The 15,168-nt window shown below is 40.6% G+C and overlaps 1 protein-coding gene across 4 annotated transcripts in view; it reads left to right on the top strand.

The window, feature by feature from the left end:
* Positions 1–15,168, top strand: part of PPM1H (protein phosphatase, Mg2+/Mn2+ dependent 1H) — a 146,344-nt gene that overhangs the window by 63,237 nt on the left and 67,939 nt on the right. For all 4 annotated transcript variants that reach the window (XM_074870476.1, XM_074870473.1, XM_074870474.1 and 1 more), the window contains exons 2-3: positions 4,209–4,377; positions 13,057–13,401. In XM_074870476.1, the coding sequence (XP_074726577.1) occupies positions 4,209–4,377; positions 13,057–13,401 (514 nt within the window). The remainder of the gene's footprint in view (positions 1–4,208; positions 4,378–13,056; positions 13,402–15,168) is intronic.

Raw genomic sequence — 15,168 nt, 5'->3', positions numbered from 1 at the left:
GAATAAATCTGCTTCAAAAGACTTGAGCTGGTTTTTGGTGGGGTGGTTGGCTTTTTTTTTTTTGGTCAGGAAACCATTATCAAAACCTGTTTCGGATTTGTTCAACTGGCCTATTTTGATTCTTTTAAGATAAACTCAGGATTTTGTAATCGGTGACCTTGGCACAGGAATTTGGGCTCTCTTGTTGAATGAAGAATAGAAGCACAGTGTGACCTACATTTCCATTCAGTCAGATGGGATTTGGGGTCTCACGAGATACCAGCAGAATGCTAATTATGAGCCAAACAAACTAGCTGGCTCTTATCTGGAGGATTTACTTTTAGCTGAGGACATGTTTGAGATTAGTCTCGTAAAGTACTGAAGTGTCCATCAAGGTTGATGGAAGTACCTCTTCAAGTGTGACCAAACACCACCACCTCACTGTGCAGGCTTCAGAAAGCTCCTGTTTGCAAAGTAGGATGTATTTTTAATAGCACTACTATACTGTGAACTAAACCTTAGGATTATTTATTTATTGGTGAGCAGTGTGTTTGACGCAATAGAGACAGCTAATTCTGTAAAAAGAGGAGGTTCGGATTCAAATTAGATACATGAATTGGGTTGAACTTTGTAAAAGTTTGGATAGGAGAAAAATGGATATTGGGGGAGAGGAGGGAAGGGATGAGAAGGAATTGATCATGAATAGGTCTAATCAAACAGTTCCTTGAGGAATCATGAGGAGATAAAACAAAAGAATTCGCTTGAAAACATGTCTCTGAGTAAAAGCTAGAGAATTATATAGGCCTCAATCTTTTTTTTTAATTCCTCTTTCTCTGGATTTTATTATTATTGTTTGAATCCATGATAAAATGGAAGTGAGGCTTAGAGGGGTTTTTGGTGAGGGAGGGTTTTTTAAATTATATGTGAGAAGGTAGTGCTTTATCCAAGTTTGTTCACTTTACTGGGGGATAACATATTTTTCAAGGCAGACAGAAAGTCAGGAAGCTGAGGTACTTCCCCTGTGGAAGGAGGAGGATGGTAGATTTTCCATAAAAATTTTCAGGGGTCTAATTAAGAGTTACCTCTTGGATATAGGAATATCTTGTTAGTTCTGCTTTGTTATTTGTATAAGCAGCTTAGATGGGTTTTTTGTCCTGGTAAGTTACAGTCTGGGAGAGCAAGAAGGAAAGACAACAGTGAAATCAGCATTGGAAGGCTGGTTGAAAGAATTGCCTCGAGGAAGAATTTAAGAAGCTGCAGAGAGAAAAGGATTGCAAAAGGCAGCAAAGACAGATATTTGAAGCTGAGTACAAGGTATTACCAGCTTCAGTGCTAGGCATCAGGCACCAACACATAGCTCAGGTTTTGAAATAAAAATTCACAGGGCTTCACTGCAGCCCTTTCCCAAAGTTTGCCTGTAAGATGGGATGTGAGAGTAGAAGAGTGCCAATGGCAGGAGAGGGACGGCTTTTGGCATCTCAACTGCATTACCTGGTAGCACCCATACGTACTGGTATGACATTATCGTTAGTTCAACTCTTCAGAAGGATTTCCAAAATAAACTTAATCATCTGCTGGAGAGAGGAAAACTGGATTTTTGGGAGATAAAGTGAAATTCCAGGAGGGAACATATACTGACACCCCAACCCTCACGTCTATTCAGTATTCAGTCTTTCCACGTTCCTTTTGACGATATCCTCTTCTAGCAAGGTGTTTGGTATGCAGGTTCAACTTCCAGGCGTTTGTTTCATGGTCACTGATTGCCAAGCTAGTCTGTTAGGTCACTTTGTTTTTGTAGCCCTTCTAATGTATTCTGTGCCTTGACAAATTTTCTTGGCAAGAGCTTTATAAAATGATACTGTATTGTGCATAACTTAACATGCTGTTAAACATCAGAACATCTCCTACCATTCAAGTCCTGAAGTCCATCACTAAGCTTAGAAACCAGAGCAGCTCCAATACTTGAGTGATTTTTGTATGGAGTCGCTTTTGTCTCTTTTTGTCTTCTGCTTTTTTTCTAAATGGGGTTGCAAACAGCTAGCAGCATCAGTGAGGAGACTGGTCAGCTAAACTGAATATTAATTACCTACACTTTCTGTGCTGCTGCAGTATTTTAATCATGCTTGTAGCATTTCAAACTAAAGAGGTGTTGGTCAGCTGATTTAAATTATTTTCTGAATATATACTTCCATTTTTCCCAATATGTCAAGAAAATGTCGAGTTTTCAGACAAGAAGCTTATTGCATCTCATTGTTTGGTCTCCTGTTGCTCAAAGGTTAGGCACTACAAGGAGGTTAAGTGGGTAACTTAACTGCTCACAGGTGTCTTGCAACTAGGTGCTACTTGGTATCTGCTTTCTGTGTTTCACAAAATAATTTTATCCACAGTCGCTGTTTATTTACAAGAAATACTTGTAAACAACTGGTGGTATTGTGCATGCAGATGTCAGACTGCATGCAGTGTGTGACATTTGGCACTGGAAGGAAACTCAGTTTCTGAAAGCAGTTAATTGCAGTGGATGCACATTTTCTTAGAAGACTTTTTTTTCTAATCAGAGACAGGAATACTCATTTGCATGTCACAGTATCATGTTGGTCTTAGAATATCAGAGGAATATATTACCTTTAAGCAAGGCTGACACAGAATTGACACTTCAGCAAGAGCAGGCAAGCTGGGGCAGAGTTCCCTGCAGGCCTTCCTTTGGTTTTTGTTTTCTTTTCTTTTCATTTCAACAACCTTTAGCAAGTGTTTTCCTGTTATGTAAAATTTTACTGTAGTGAAAACATTAGAGATCAAGAAGTCAGGTATGTCTTGAACTTGCCATCAGGATTATGATGTGCCTTCAAGCTGTTTTACTTTCTGGGGAGGCAGCAGTTGTTTTTAAAGACATAGTGTGCCTGATGTGAAACTCAGTGTTTGTCCAGAAGTGGAAATGCTGTCTCTGACTAGTGGTCGACTTGTTAAGTGACTCAAGCCTTGCAGTAAAGAGGAATGGTTAGATAGTGTTTGTGGAAGAAGACATGCTTGTATCAAAGCAGCAATGTCTTTGCCTGGTTGGAACAAGACATGGTCCCAGCTTGCACAGGTTTTCCTTGTGTGAGCCCAGGACTGTCAAAGTCCTAACTGAACACGGTGTCAACTGATGCAGAATTAGTCAGCTTGTGACAAGGTTCTCATGTAGAAAGTGAAAAACGTGTTTGAACTTGGCTGTTCTGAGATGGATGATACTAATCACAGTATCATTCATCTCAGAACAGATCTTTCGCAAGATAATGTAAACTTCTGATTAGGGTTTTTAAATGTTGGTGTTGGAATAGCTGTTTTTTCAGCTTCATCACTGATGGAGGGAAGATCAGCGGTTGTGGTGCAAGTCTCAGGATACAGTTGGCTGTCAGAAGCTTGTACTGAGCTCTTAGTGCTGGTTTCTGTATGCCTGCAGCTCTTGGTGCAAGTATTCTGCTCTTTATGCTGCAGGTGGGACAGAGGTGTGAGGGTTTGATTGGGGGGGGGGGGGGGGGGGGCATGCCAAGGGGGGGGTTATATTCTGCAGTGCTAGAGGGGTGTATTTAGTATGCATCTCCCTGTTGCTGTGGTACAAGCAAGCTTAACTTGCACATTGCAGTCTTAGGCAAAGCCTTTCTTTTGTATTTCTGTCACAGCATTTCTAATATATGCCCTTTAAACAGACAAATAGCAGTTGCATATTCTTCTGTGCCTTTAGCAGTAACAGCTTTTTAGATTTATATAGCAGGTATTTTGTTTGTGCAAGACTTAGAACTTGTCAGAATGCACACCTTTAGTCAACAGATTCATTATTCACTGTAGCAGAGAGGCTGGCGGGTAGAAAAGGAACTGGGGATCTCATGTTTCAACTAGGAGGCATAAGTGTTATCAGCCTTGAACATCAAGTAGTCCTTTTAAAGAAAAGTATGGTATACCTAAGGATAAAATATGCTCATGATACCATTGGTTCTTATTCACATAGTTCTGTGAAAAATGCTTGTTATGCCATGTGTAGGTGTATGGAAACAAACAAGTATGCATATGTGTATGTACATATATATATATGTGTAAGAAAGTCAGGTATTTTAATTCAGTTGGTATTTGCAATACTTCTGGGGTATGGTTCTGTACATCTTGAGTCACATATAAGATACAGGTGGAGGCTTCTGTGCTTTACTGACTTGGACATGTCCCTTGTTTTCTTTTTTGTTTTATTTTTTTCTTAGGGTAATAAATGCAGGGAAGAGCACGCACAATGAAGATCAAGCCAGCTGTGAAGTCCTCTTTGTCAAGAAGAAAGCTGGAGGCACTAATTCTACACCAAACAAGAACTCTTCAACAAAACGGAGGTCATCGCTGCCCAATGGAGAAGGTCTTCAGCTGAAAGACAATTCGGTAAGCAGACTTCTGCATCTTATCAGTGGAGAAGTACAAAATAAATATAAAAGGATGTGGTAATATGACACTAAAAGATATTTACTGAATGTTTCATGTATTTTCAGTTACCTCTTATTATCTGTGCTTAAGTACAGAACACAACTATTTTTTTCTTAGCTCTACTACTTGATTTTTGATTCCTTACATTGAAAAACGCTTCTTGCATCTAAGACACTTTAAAGATGGGGAGGGGAATATTCCTTGGATTTTCCTTTTTGTTTCATTTTTGAAAATATAATCCTGAGAAATTTACTGCTGCAGAATACTATGACTTTAATGACTGTGGTTGACATGTCCAGTGACGATCACTGCAAGCACAGCAGTATCACCTTTTACACAGTCATACAATTTAATTAAGGATTAGACAGTCATTTTGGTTCTTTTCACTGAATCAGTATTGCGTGTGGCAAGGTTGGTTTATGCAAGTAGGGTAAGGTCATCCAGTACACTGAATTCTGTGATTTTTGCAGACTATGGCTCCTCTTTTTCTGTGGAGTGTGATGTATGTCATGCACTTGTCTGCTGGCAATCATCTGCTATTCTTCATCTGTCCTGTTTCCTGACTGGCTAATTACTTCATCTGTTACTGAAGCATGAGCTCCACCTCCAGCAATGATTGATAGTGTGTGTTCAATTCAGACATGTAGCTATGTAACACTAAATGCCCTATCTAAATGTTGGAGTCAGTCAATGTGGATATGCAGTCTTTCTGCTGCTGGGAGAACACAAGTTTTCCCTAAGTGATAATTAGTCTTCCAGTGGGCTATAAGTACCCTTTTTGGTTTTTTGTTTTAAACTAGGTTATGATTAGCAGTCTGTTTCAGTCTCTCTCCCAAAACCCCATGGTGCGTGGTACACCTGATGACTGCAGGGGTCATCAGGGACCTGAGCAACAAGCATTCCTCTTGCACTGTGTCCCTCCCCACCTCTTGCTCCTCCTGTTCTGTTTCATATTTCATTATTACTGCAATGTTTTCAAACTCTTGACAGATTTTTCATGTTTGCAGATAACCCAGTTCTTCCCTCTTTCAAATCTTTCCTTAAATCACCTGTCCCAGTTCCTGTATGCTGATATTCCTCACTGTATTCAGACAGTTGTAATTTTTTTTCAAGTACATATTTGCACTCTCCTGTATAAAGGATTGTACCCTGTACTTGCTGGGACTATGAGTTCTGTGTACAGGCATGCAAGGCAAAACAGAATTCCTTTCAATACTCTGTATTTTAAAAAGTCTTTTCTAGAAAGTCCATGCAGCTGTCTGCTATTGGCTCATGCAGATCCTTGGTTCTGTGAGTGTATTTACTTTTTGTAGGCATTAATTATGTTTAGTGAAGCAAGCATTTGGCTACAGTACTTGTTCGTGTATATAAAACACATCAAGATAAGCCACAGATGTGCTTGGTCCAGGTTATGGGTTGGTTTGACACAAAGGGCACTGATTCCTGTCGTGCATGCAGCACACTGCAAAGACCCCTGTGCAGACACCAGCCTGGGTAGACACATCTTGGTGCTGTGCAGAGGCACTAGCTTTGGTTTATTTATTTTAATTTCCAGGTCTACCATGTGAGATACTTGGTTAGGGGCCTCTGCATCTGGGATGTGAATGAATGTAGCTGTACTGAATTTGCCTATGTTTTCATATTTTGGGGGCATGCATGGGACAGAAAAAGCTTTGTAGCATTGTTTCACAAAGTCCAGTTAACTTCCAGCTTAGACTAGTATGAAATGCTTCTCAAAAGCAAAAAGCAGGCTATGTTGTTTTTACTGTACTGCATGGTTAACCATCATCTTCAGAAGGACCTTTTTTCCCCAATTATTACATAGTTAATATGTTTGGATTGCATTAAAAATACAGGGATACAAAACTGTTTCATCATTGGACAGGTATCTTCTCTAGCCTTGATGTTATCCGTCATTGTGGCCATCATGCTGTTATGGTATCGTAATGGTAGGGTCTATAAATTGACTGCGTATTTTTGAAAGCTGTTATTTTTATCCATTTCAAACATAATGATTGTCAGCCTCATTAAATATTCAGTTACCCTGTGTTATGTGAAGTATCTCACAGACTTTTCTGATTTTATTCACTAGTATATTTCCTGCTTTGATTCTGTATCTTTCATCTTGATTTTGAAATAAACAGTCACTCCCTTTCAAGTTTCTTGAGAGAAACATTTTTATTAGAAATCTTCTGTTCTTTCACCTGTTTCTGACATATTTTGACCAGAAATGAGCATGATGTCTGAAGTGAGGAGCCAGCTGATCCGTATAATATAGTACACAGTTTTCAAGCTACTTATTATCATGTTCTTTATATGTTCTCTTCTGACCTACAGATTTACTTCTGTTTTCTACATAACATTTGAATGCATGCTATAGCACTCATTATTTAACTGTGCAAAACCTATTCTACCATGTTATTAGACCATTGCTTGTGAATTTAAATTTGTAATACATTTTCCCAAAGCAGCATATTTCTGTAGAAAGTTTTCTACTAGAGGGCAGTCTTACACTAGCAATTAGTAGGAATTTTTCCTTGGAACATTTTTTGCTGGTTGAATATATCTACAAAGGAAAAAAAAAGGTACATATCTATGTGTCATATTTCTATGTTTTCATATTTTTATACTGTGAAGTATAATATTGTGTGTTGCCCTCACATAGCATTGTTAGCAAGTATTTTTTGAGGAGTGTATGAGTTTGGTATTAAATGTGATGACAGTGCAACTTAATCTGTATCAATAGGATGTAGAAATACAGGCTTGAGACACTCCATTGAATGGTATAACATCGTTCTGGCAAGTATTTAGTAAGAAGGCCAGAGGCTGAATGCTGTAAATGCCTCATAGGGAAATCCCACTGTAACACATAATCTTAAATTGTCTCCGAATGGTGAAGCACCCTGTAGAAATACTGAAGGAAGGATGAGGGAAGCAACTTATTGAGTATTTGTCTAATGAAAATAAAGATTTCTTCTGTTCTTGTTTAGTTTTTAAAGTGTGGAGCACAGGGGAAATGAGAACTGGAACTTAAACTGTCTCCTCATTTAACAGAGTTCATTTCATCGTCCTCAGATTTTTCTTTTCTTTTCCACAGAATCTTTGAGAAGGCCACATGCCATCTTTGTTTTACCCTACTTTCTGAGAAGTTTGTGAAACTTAAATGGCAGCTGCATCTGAGATTGTGTGATTATTGTTGTTTAACGCTAACCCCATCAATGCAGTCCTGCACTTTGGCAAGGCAGTATAAGGAAGTTGGAGATCCACAGGTTGTCCACACACGTTGGGTACCTCTGTCATGGCCTTTACTCTGCGGGTGGACTCTACAGAGCTTCAAAGTGGGAAGAAGGAGGTGGTAGGCCAGAAATGAGGAGATGGAGATGTGAACACTTGTTTAGCCTCAACACACACAAAAATCCAATGAAACCTGCTAAATAGCACAAATACGATTTTCTTCTTGAAAGAGCATGTGCTAAACTGAGCAGAGCAGTAGAAGGAAAGACTCTGCAAATTCAAAGCTAAACTAATTCTCTCCCCGCCACCCCATTCCACTACTGCTTGATTAATGACATTTGCCCTCTGTCCCTATTCAGGAGCATTCTCTTTAAATTGTACAGCTTTTTCACTGGTACTATTTTTAAATGCCTTTAACTATGGGATACCTCGATGATGAATACTGAAGACCATCAGTGAGTGAAATGGGAATCCTATGCCAGGATATTGTCATAGTGACAGTCAGGTTGCAGGACTTAATGTGATGCATTATTAATTGTCCTTGTAATGTGAGAATACATAATTATTAATTCTGCAGTTTTCTTTGCCACAAAGATGGGACGGAGTATTTGTTTTGTGTGACACAAGGCTGGTTGCCTACCACAGGTAGCTGAACATATCATTGGTAACATGATGAGGCTTTCTCTGAGGATAGGGTGGCAATTTCCCACCCAGTTCAGATTTTGAGAACTAAAGATGTGCCCTAAATGCATTTTCTGAGTGTAGTTCATATATGGAACAATAATAGTCATGGGTTGCGGTTTTCAGAATAACTCTTCAGTGGCAACATGATTTATTTGCTTGTTTGGAATTAGCTTCATAGAAAAAATTGTGAAGGTTTGAAATGTAGGACCACTGTCTAGTTTACCTGAAAAAATTGTCCCAAATTTGATCGCTATATATTGCTAAGGCTGCCCATTTTTTTTTCCTATAACTGAGCTCCAATTATGCGTGTATATATATGCATTATCTTTCATGATTTCTCATTCATTGCTTGACCCAAAACTTTGTGTGTCTTAATTATATTTTACAATTACAGAACCCAGGAGACTGCTGAACTTTCCTGAAAGCTAGGTCAGCAGTTGAGGAGCCTGAAGCTTGTTAAGCTTTCTAGTGCGTTTATGTATCTGGTAGCTACTCAGAATGTTACTAAATCTGAATCTTCTGAAAGGAAATCTAAAATAAATCTCTGTGGTGACTGATCATACTCCTACTTGAAGGCTCTGTCCAGTTAAAAGAACAAATGGAGATTTGATGTTTGAAAGACTGCTTTGGACAGAATACCACCAGAGCTAGTAGAAATAGATGTCTTGTTCTCTGAGAGTCTGCAGAATGTCAGTACTTTTGGGAAGAAGTTCAAGCTCCGAAATGTGAAAGAACAGCCATGCATGTGCATACCAAAATAGGTAATTGCTTGTTGGCTGCAGAGGTCATCTCAGCTGTGGGAGGAAAAGCAAGGACCTTTTTGTGCTTTTTGTCTCATCTGTGTTCCCTGACTGTCGGCCCTTGTTCATTCTCTGAGTCGCTGCTTTATTTGCACCATATATTTAGTTCTCATGGAATTGGTATGGTTTTGGAGAACTAATTTCTTTCAAATAGAGCAGCCGTTCTTATCCTCAGGGTGGGGAAAAGGAATTTGTGTCCTCTTCTGTTTTTAGACAGCTAACAGATCATTTATTGCTATACTCTTTTTGCTAGTTCAAAAGTAAATGAAGCTTCGTAGGAATACATAGTAGTTTTTGGAGACTAATATTTAGGTTACAGTAATGCCTGCAGATCCCAACTGAAGGTTAAGGCCCTAGAGCATCTCACACAGAGCTTGTGTGTAAGAGCAGCATTGTGGTAGTCATCTCCCCTGACTTATATGCTTATAATACAGACCTCTCAGTTATCTAGGATATTTCTGCAGTTGACAGAAATAAATCTACTTGGGAATGAGATGAGCATAGTCTGAAAGTGCAGGGGTTTTTTTTCCTCTCTGCCGAGTATAAGGACAATTTAGAGAACTGTCTTGGAGGTGTGCAATATAGTCTGAACTGGTAGCAACACCCTCTTGCTTAAGATTTACTGGTCCAAAAAGGACAAGATCAGTGAGCTCCAGAAGAACCACTACAGCTGACGTGGCTGTGCTGTGTTCATGTCAGTGACAGCCTGAGAACACAGCTCAGGCCCATGTGAGCTTCTCTGTCCTAATTTGTGCTGCCTGTTGGCTTAGAGGAAATAAGTTTTCAATTTCATTTCAATTTCACTTTTTGTCATGGACCATTGTTCTGCTCTGTTTTAAAGCTTCCCAGTCTCTTGATGGCACCTTATTTGACTACCAAGTTCACATGAGGCTTGTTCAGTGCAGGACATACAATAATGAGAGTGAATTGCGTTTATAACTGTTCTCCTTTACCTTCTGAAAAGCTCTAATACAGACTTTGGTGGGGCTTGCTTTGGAAAACTCAAGAAAATTAGTGTGTGTATGAGTTAAACTTGTTCTTAATTGTAAGTTTCTGTTATAGGTTGAGGGTAGGGGGGAGGTGACAACAAAATATCTTCTTCTAGGTGGAAGGTAAAATATTTCCATTTCAGAGGTGTAATGCCTTTATGCTTTTTTTTCCCCCAAAGGCAGCACATCTCCAAAGGAATAGCACCTTTCGAATGACATGAGGACATAAGCTGTGGAAGCATTATCCATGGTGCATCATGAGATGGATTTTGGCTGAGGAGCCAAACCCTAAGAGAAGAATGGGAGCAGAAGTAGTTTGATCTACAACTCCCAGAAGGCACAGTGTTGCCATTTTGAAGAAATGGTTTCATTTTTCAGCTGAAATACTTTTACTTTGGGATACTTGTTTCTGTTGGCAAAATACTTTACTTTTTGCATGAATAGCAATCTATTTTTATGAACAGGTTTTTTTAGTCAGTAATCCTGTTATCTGTTAAAAATGGTTTAAGCAGAATTTTACAGCCAACTGTTGTGTGAACTTGGAGGGGTTCTGAGCCCAGAGCAAGCTAGCGCAACTGCCAGTCATGCCTTCAGGGGTGAAGTTTCATAACAGGTTTTTTGATTAATTTACCAGATTGGGTAAGTGGGTGGGTCTGGCTAAGGAGCCCCATTCGTAGATGTGTACATTTGTTGGGTTTTCCACCATTATAGGATGTATCCTGTATCATCCTTACTGTGGTAAGTAATCCAGTACTGTAGGACAGTACTCCTTTTTCTCAGCATTTTGGTAATGAAAAGAGTGCACTATAGACTGCTGAATTCCTTTTCTTGGAGGAACTTTCCACTGTGTAGATGACTATATTGTTAACACACTAGTTAAGAATATGTTTGAACTTTACTACAGCAGCAGTGTTGTAAGCTTAAGAAAAAAGTCTTTTATGTAATTTTTATAATAAAGTCTTTTAAATGTGTATTTCAGCAAAGTAAGTTATAAGTAATAACGCTCATTCAGCAATGAATTCTGCCCTTTGAACAACACGAACTTGTGATGGTCTGTATACCTGTTGCTGAAAGGGACATTTTGCATTAGGTTTTGGATTTTGTAGTTCAGGGCGACAATGAATGGTTTTGGATTTGCAAATGACAGTTCATGGTGTTCTTACTCCAACGTGTCTTAGTCGTCCTACAGCCAGTGGTTGCCATCTTTGTGGAGCAGCTGGAACAGCAGAAAGTAAAAGGAGCTGCAGTTCACAGCTCTGTCCATAAGTTTGAAATAAGCAGTGCTTCAGGCATACAGGTAGTGTCTAGACTATATGCTGATACGTAAGGGAGCAGTGTTCGGGTGAATGAAACAAATCACGTCTGTCATCCTAAATTAGACCATAGTGTGACATGCAGATATAATTTTTAAGTTCTTTAACTGCAGTGAGATCTAGGTTATGCTTTCTTAGTATGAGATGTTTTGCAACAGTCTTGCTTGATGCCTGTCCCTTGCAAAATGATTTATTTCTAAATCTGTACAAGTCCACCCACATCTGACTAGCAAGGCAGCCCCATAAATGCTTGTTTCAGCATAGCTGGAAGAAGGTGCATGGTTAAGAAGAAATGGAGGGGAAAGGGGAGACTGGAAGGACTCTTTCCACGTGCTGCTGCCAAATATGCTATCATGCGAAGACAGGTATTGTTATGCCTTAAATGCTTCCCTGAAGATTTCTAGGTGAATTTCTCCCAAAAAAGTTGAGGTTATCTAGGGTATGGCTTCTTGATATTTTTCAGGCAGATCAGAGCTTGTGCTGCCCAGAACTTAGTCTGCCTCCAGCCCTAGGTTATTGGGCCCTATCTGAGTGATAGGGCACCCTGCCACAAAAACATGGTTTGTGCTCAAATCAGAGCAATAGTTGAGTGGACTTACACCTGTCAGGGGAGACTGTGTGGAGCAGAAAGGAAGAAATATTTGAAAATCACATCATTGATCAATAACTGATGAACAAATATATAACATTACCACATACACCTTAATTTTAATAATGAGGTCTACAGAATTTACTTTTTCTGAATACTCTGCCTGTATAAGAGTGGTTGCGCTGACTGGAATGCTAGGAATTGAGCTAAGATAAGATCTAAAAGCATACTATTATACAGAGGGCTGTACCAAAACACTTGCATAGCTCTTCTGATGAAAGGGTATGTAACTCCAGTACTGCACAGGAAACCTTTCAGAGGACTGGGAAGAACTAGGCAGTGAACATGTAAGCTAGCATGAGTGGAGTGCAGCTGATCCCGCTTGTGTCTGCCATCCTTGAGGACCTCTGTGCTGTGTTGGTTCCTGGGCTGGCACAGGCAGGGAAAGCCTGAGCTGTCCCATTTCCCAGCATGGATGGACCTGTGGGGGTCACATCTTGTTACTAGATGTCAAACTGAGATCCTTTGTCTCATGCCTAGAGGAAAAAAAAGGTCTGTCACAGAAGTATCAGGTGGTGTCTTATGTAGAATTTTGGTCTTCATGGTGGTAGGTCCATCATCTGTCAGTGATGTGATTTTTTTTTTTTTTTTGAATGCTTTTCTGATCTACACAGTCATTAAGAAAGTAACTTAGTCTCGCAGTGGTAACTGTGCTTGGTCAGTGCATCCTATGATGGCTGTAAAGTAAGAAAGATTGCAAGTTCAGCCTATTTTTTTCTTTTTTGAGGAGATTAAGGAAAAGAAAAAAAGAAAAAAAGTGGTGGGGGTGTACAGCAAAAATAAGCATCTCTCCTTCCTGCCAGAGCTGTACTAACACAGTGGGTATTTCTCCATTTCAGAAAGGAGGTTACCTCTGGAAAAGTTACGTGTGTTTTACATGCTGCCCTTGTGCCACCACCACCTCACTCGAGGCTGTGTAATGGTAACCATCTCTTTTCCTTCCCTTTCTTCCCCTCCTGCTTCTCCAGGACATAGATGGGATCAACCTGTACTACTGGTCCCTGTTTGATGGACATGCTGGGTCGGGGGCAGCTGTGGTCGCTTCCAAACTGCTGCAGCACCATATCCTGGACCAGCTGCAGGAGATTGTGGACATCCTGAGGAACACGGCTGTCCTCCCGCCCACCTGCCTGGGAGAGGAGCCTGACAACCCAGCCACCAACAGCAGGACATTGACGCGGGCGGCCTCCCTGCGTGGTGGTGTGGGGGCCCCGGGCTCACCCAGCACCCCTCCAACACGCTTCTTCACTGAGAAGAAGATCCCACATGAGTGCCTGGTTATTGGGGCCATAGAAAGTGCATTTAAGGAAATGGTATGTATATCTCAGATCTCTGAAGTCCTTGTTGCATACATTAATGAGTCGCATGGCCTGGAGAAAATGAATTTAGGGATTTTTTCACTTTTTTTTTTTTCTTCCCCTACTTAAACACCATCTGAGTGTGGATAGCACTATTTTAAGAGCCTCAATAGCTTACCTGGTACATCCTTGTGAGGCAGGAACTGCACCCTAAGTCCCAGGCAGCAGCACGGCCATGTTTGTGGATTATGTGACTCTTAGAAGCTTGGTCCTTGCCCCCTCCCCCCGCTCCCCCTTAAGATAAAAAGTAGCATTGCAGTAGCAATTTCAGCATTATCTGTTATAAGGCTGTATATATGGGCATACACTTTACAAAGCCTCGTTGCCCTACTGGAGCAGCAGCAGACTCAGCATTCCTTGCACCACAGGCCCTTGTTTGTGTTGCCCACAACTACATAAACAGGTCATAGACAGTTACATCAGGAACATGGATGAGGGGCAGCATCCTTGATCCAATCCAACGACCTGTAGTTCGCGTTAGTGTTGGGGTGGCTCTGCGGTCACTACTGTGCTTTGTGAGAGTGCATGTGCAGGTCTTGACTGAGGTAGGTTGGGTGGGGGTGAGTGGGGCATGAAGTACATTCCTACCACCCACTTGACTTGTGTTGCAGCATGACCAACTGGGAGGAAGTCATGACCCTATGGAAACAGAATACCCATCAATTTCCCTATGGAAGGCAGGTTTTTCTGTATTGATTTAGCTGCTCTGCGCCTTCCCCCTTCACTTCTCCACATTATTAAAGGTAATTCTTGTCAGACAGAGCAGAGGCTTAGCCTGCCAGTGAGTACATGCAGATCAGGTCTTGGGAGATCTGATCTTGTTATTTTTCTTCTTTTAATTCTGTGTTTGTTGTTTTTAGAAAAGCCTCTTACTTGAGCAGAAGGTTTTTGAACTAATGAGTGTTTCCCAGAGGTTTTATTTGTTGTCTGTAAATAAGTATTTGATCATTGTTTTTCCTGATATATGTGAATTTTGCTTAGTACATGCATCTAATTAGAGACTACAGTTGTTATAACAAAGCGGTGCTTCGCTTTGAATTCTGAATAGCAATTATCTTGCTTAGTTGCACTTCCTTCTCCCCAAGGAAGTGCAGGCAAACAGACCCACCAGCTGGGTTTGAACTTTTAGGTGGGTAGGGTCCAGGAGCAGGATCCACAGCCAGAGCTTAGGCATCATTCTGCGTGGGGCATACCAGCAGATTTACAGACTGTGGCTAGTGGTCTCAGTTTCTGCTAGCTGAAAATAGAGGATGCATGAAAATCTCCTGTCAGTTTAGCATACCCTTTTCAGAAAGGGAGGACTAGCTTGCTTCTTTCTTTGTTGAGAAAGAAGGGAAAAGATGACACTTGCCCATCCACTGCACCCTAGTTGGGTTCAGAGCATGCTTAAGAGAGGGACACCGATTTCATGCTTCAGTTGGGGTGATTTTCAGGCCAGAAGAATGCCAGGCTCTGAGTGTGTGACATGACTCTCTCTCCTGTTGAAACTGGCTCCAGGTGCAGGAGAGATGAGAAATGGAGTTTCTTGGGACTGAAAAGCAAAAATAAGAAAGCTAAAGAAGGGCCATTTCAAGTACTCTACCTTTCTTAAAAGAGCAGTGTGTGCATTACCCATCACTGCCTTCCTGAACACATCTGAGTTCACACCTCTAGTAGGTGTTCACAGAGAAGACCATCTTGGCTTATGTCTAGGCACCTGACTGCTTGGGAGGGCTTTTATGG

This window comes from Strix uralensis, chromosome 5, assembly GCF_047716275.1.
Source record: "Strix uralensis isolate ZFMK-TIS-50842 chromosome 5, bStrUra1, whole genome shotgun sequence".
NCBI lineage: Eukaryota > Metazoa > Chordata > Aves > Strigiformes > Strigidae > Strix > Strix uralensis.
This window is presented reverse-complemented; position numbering and strand designations above follow the sequence as displayed.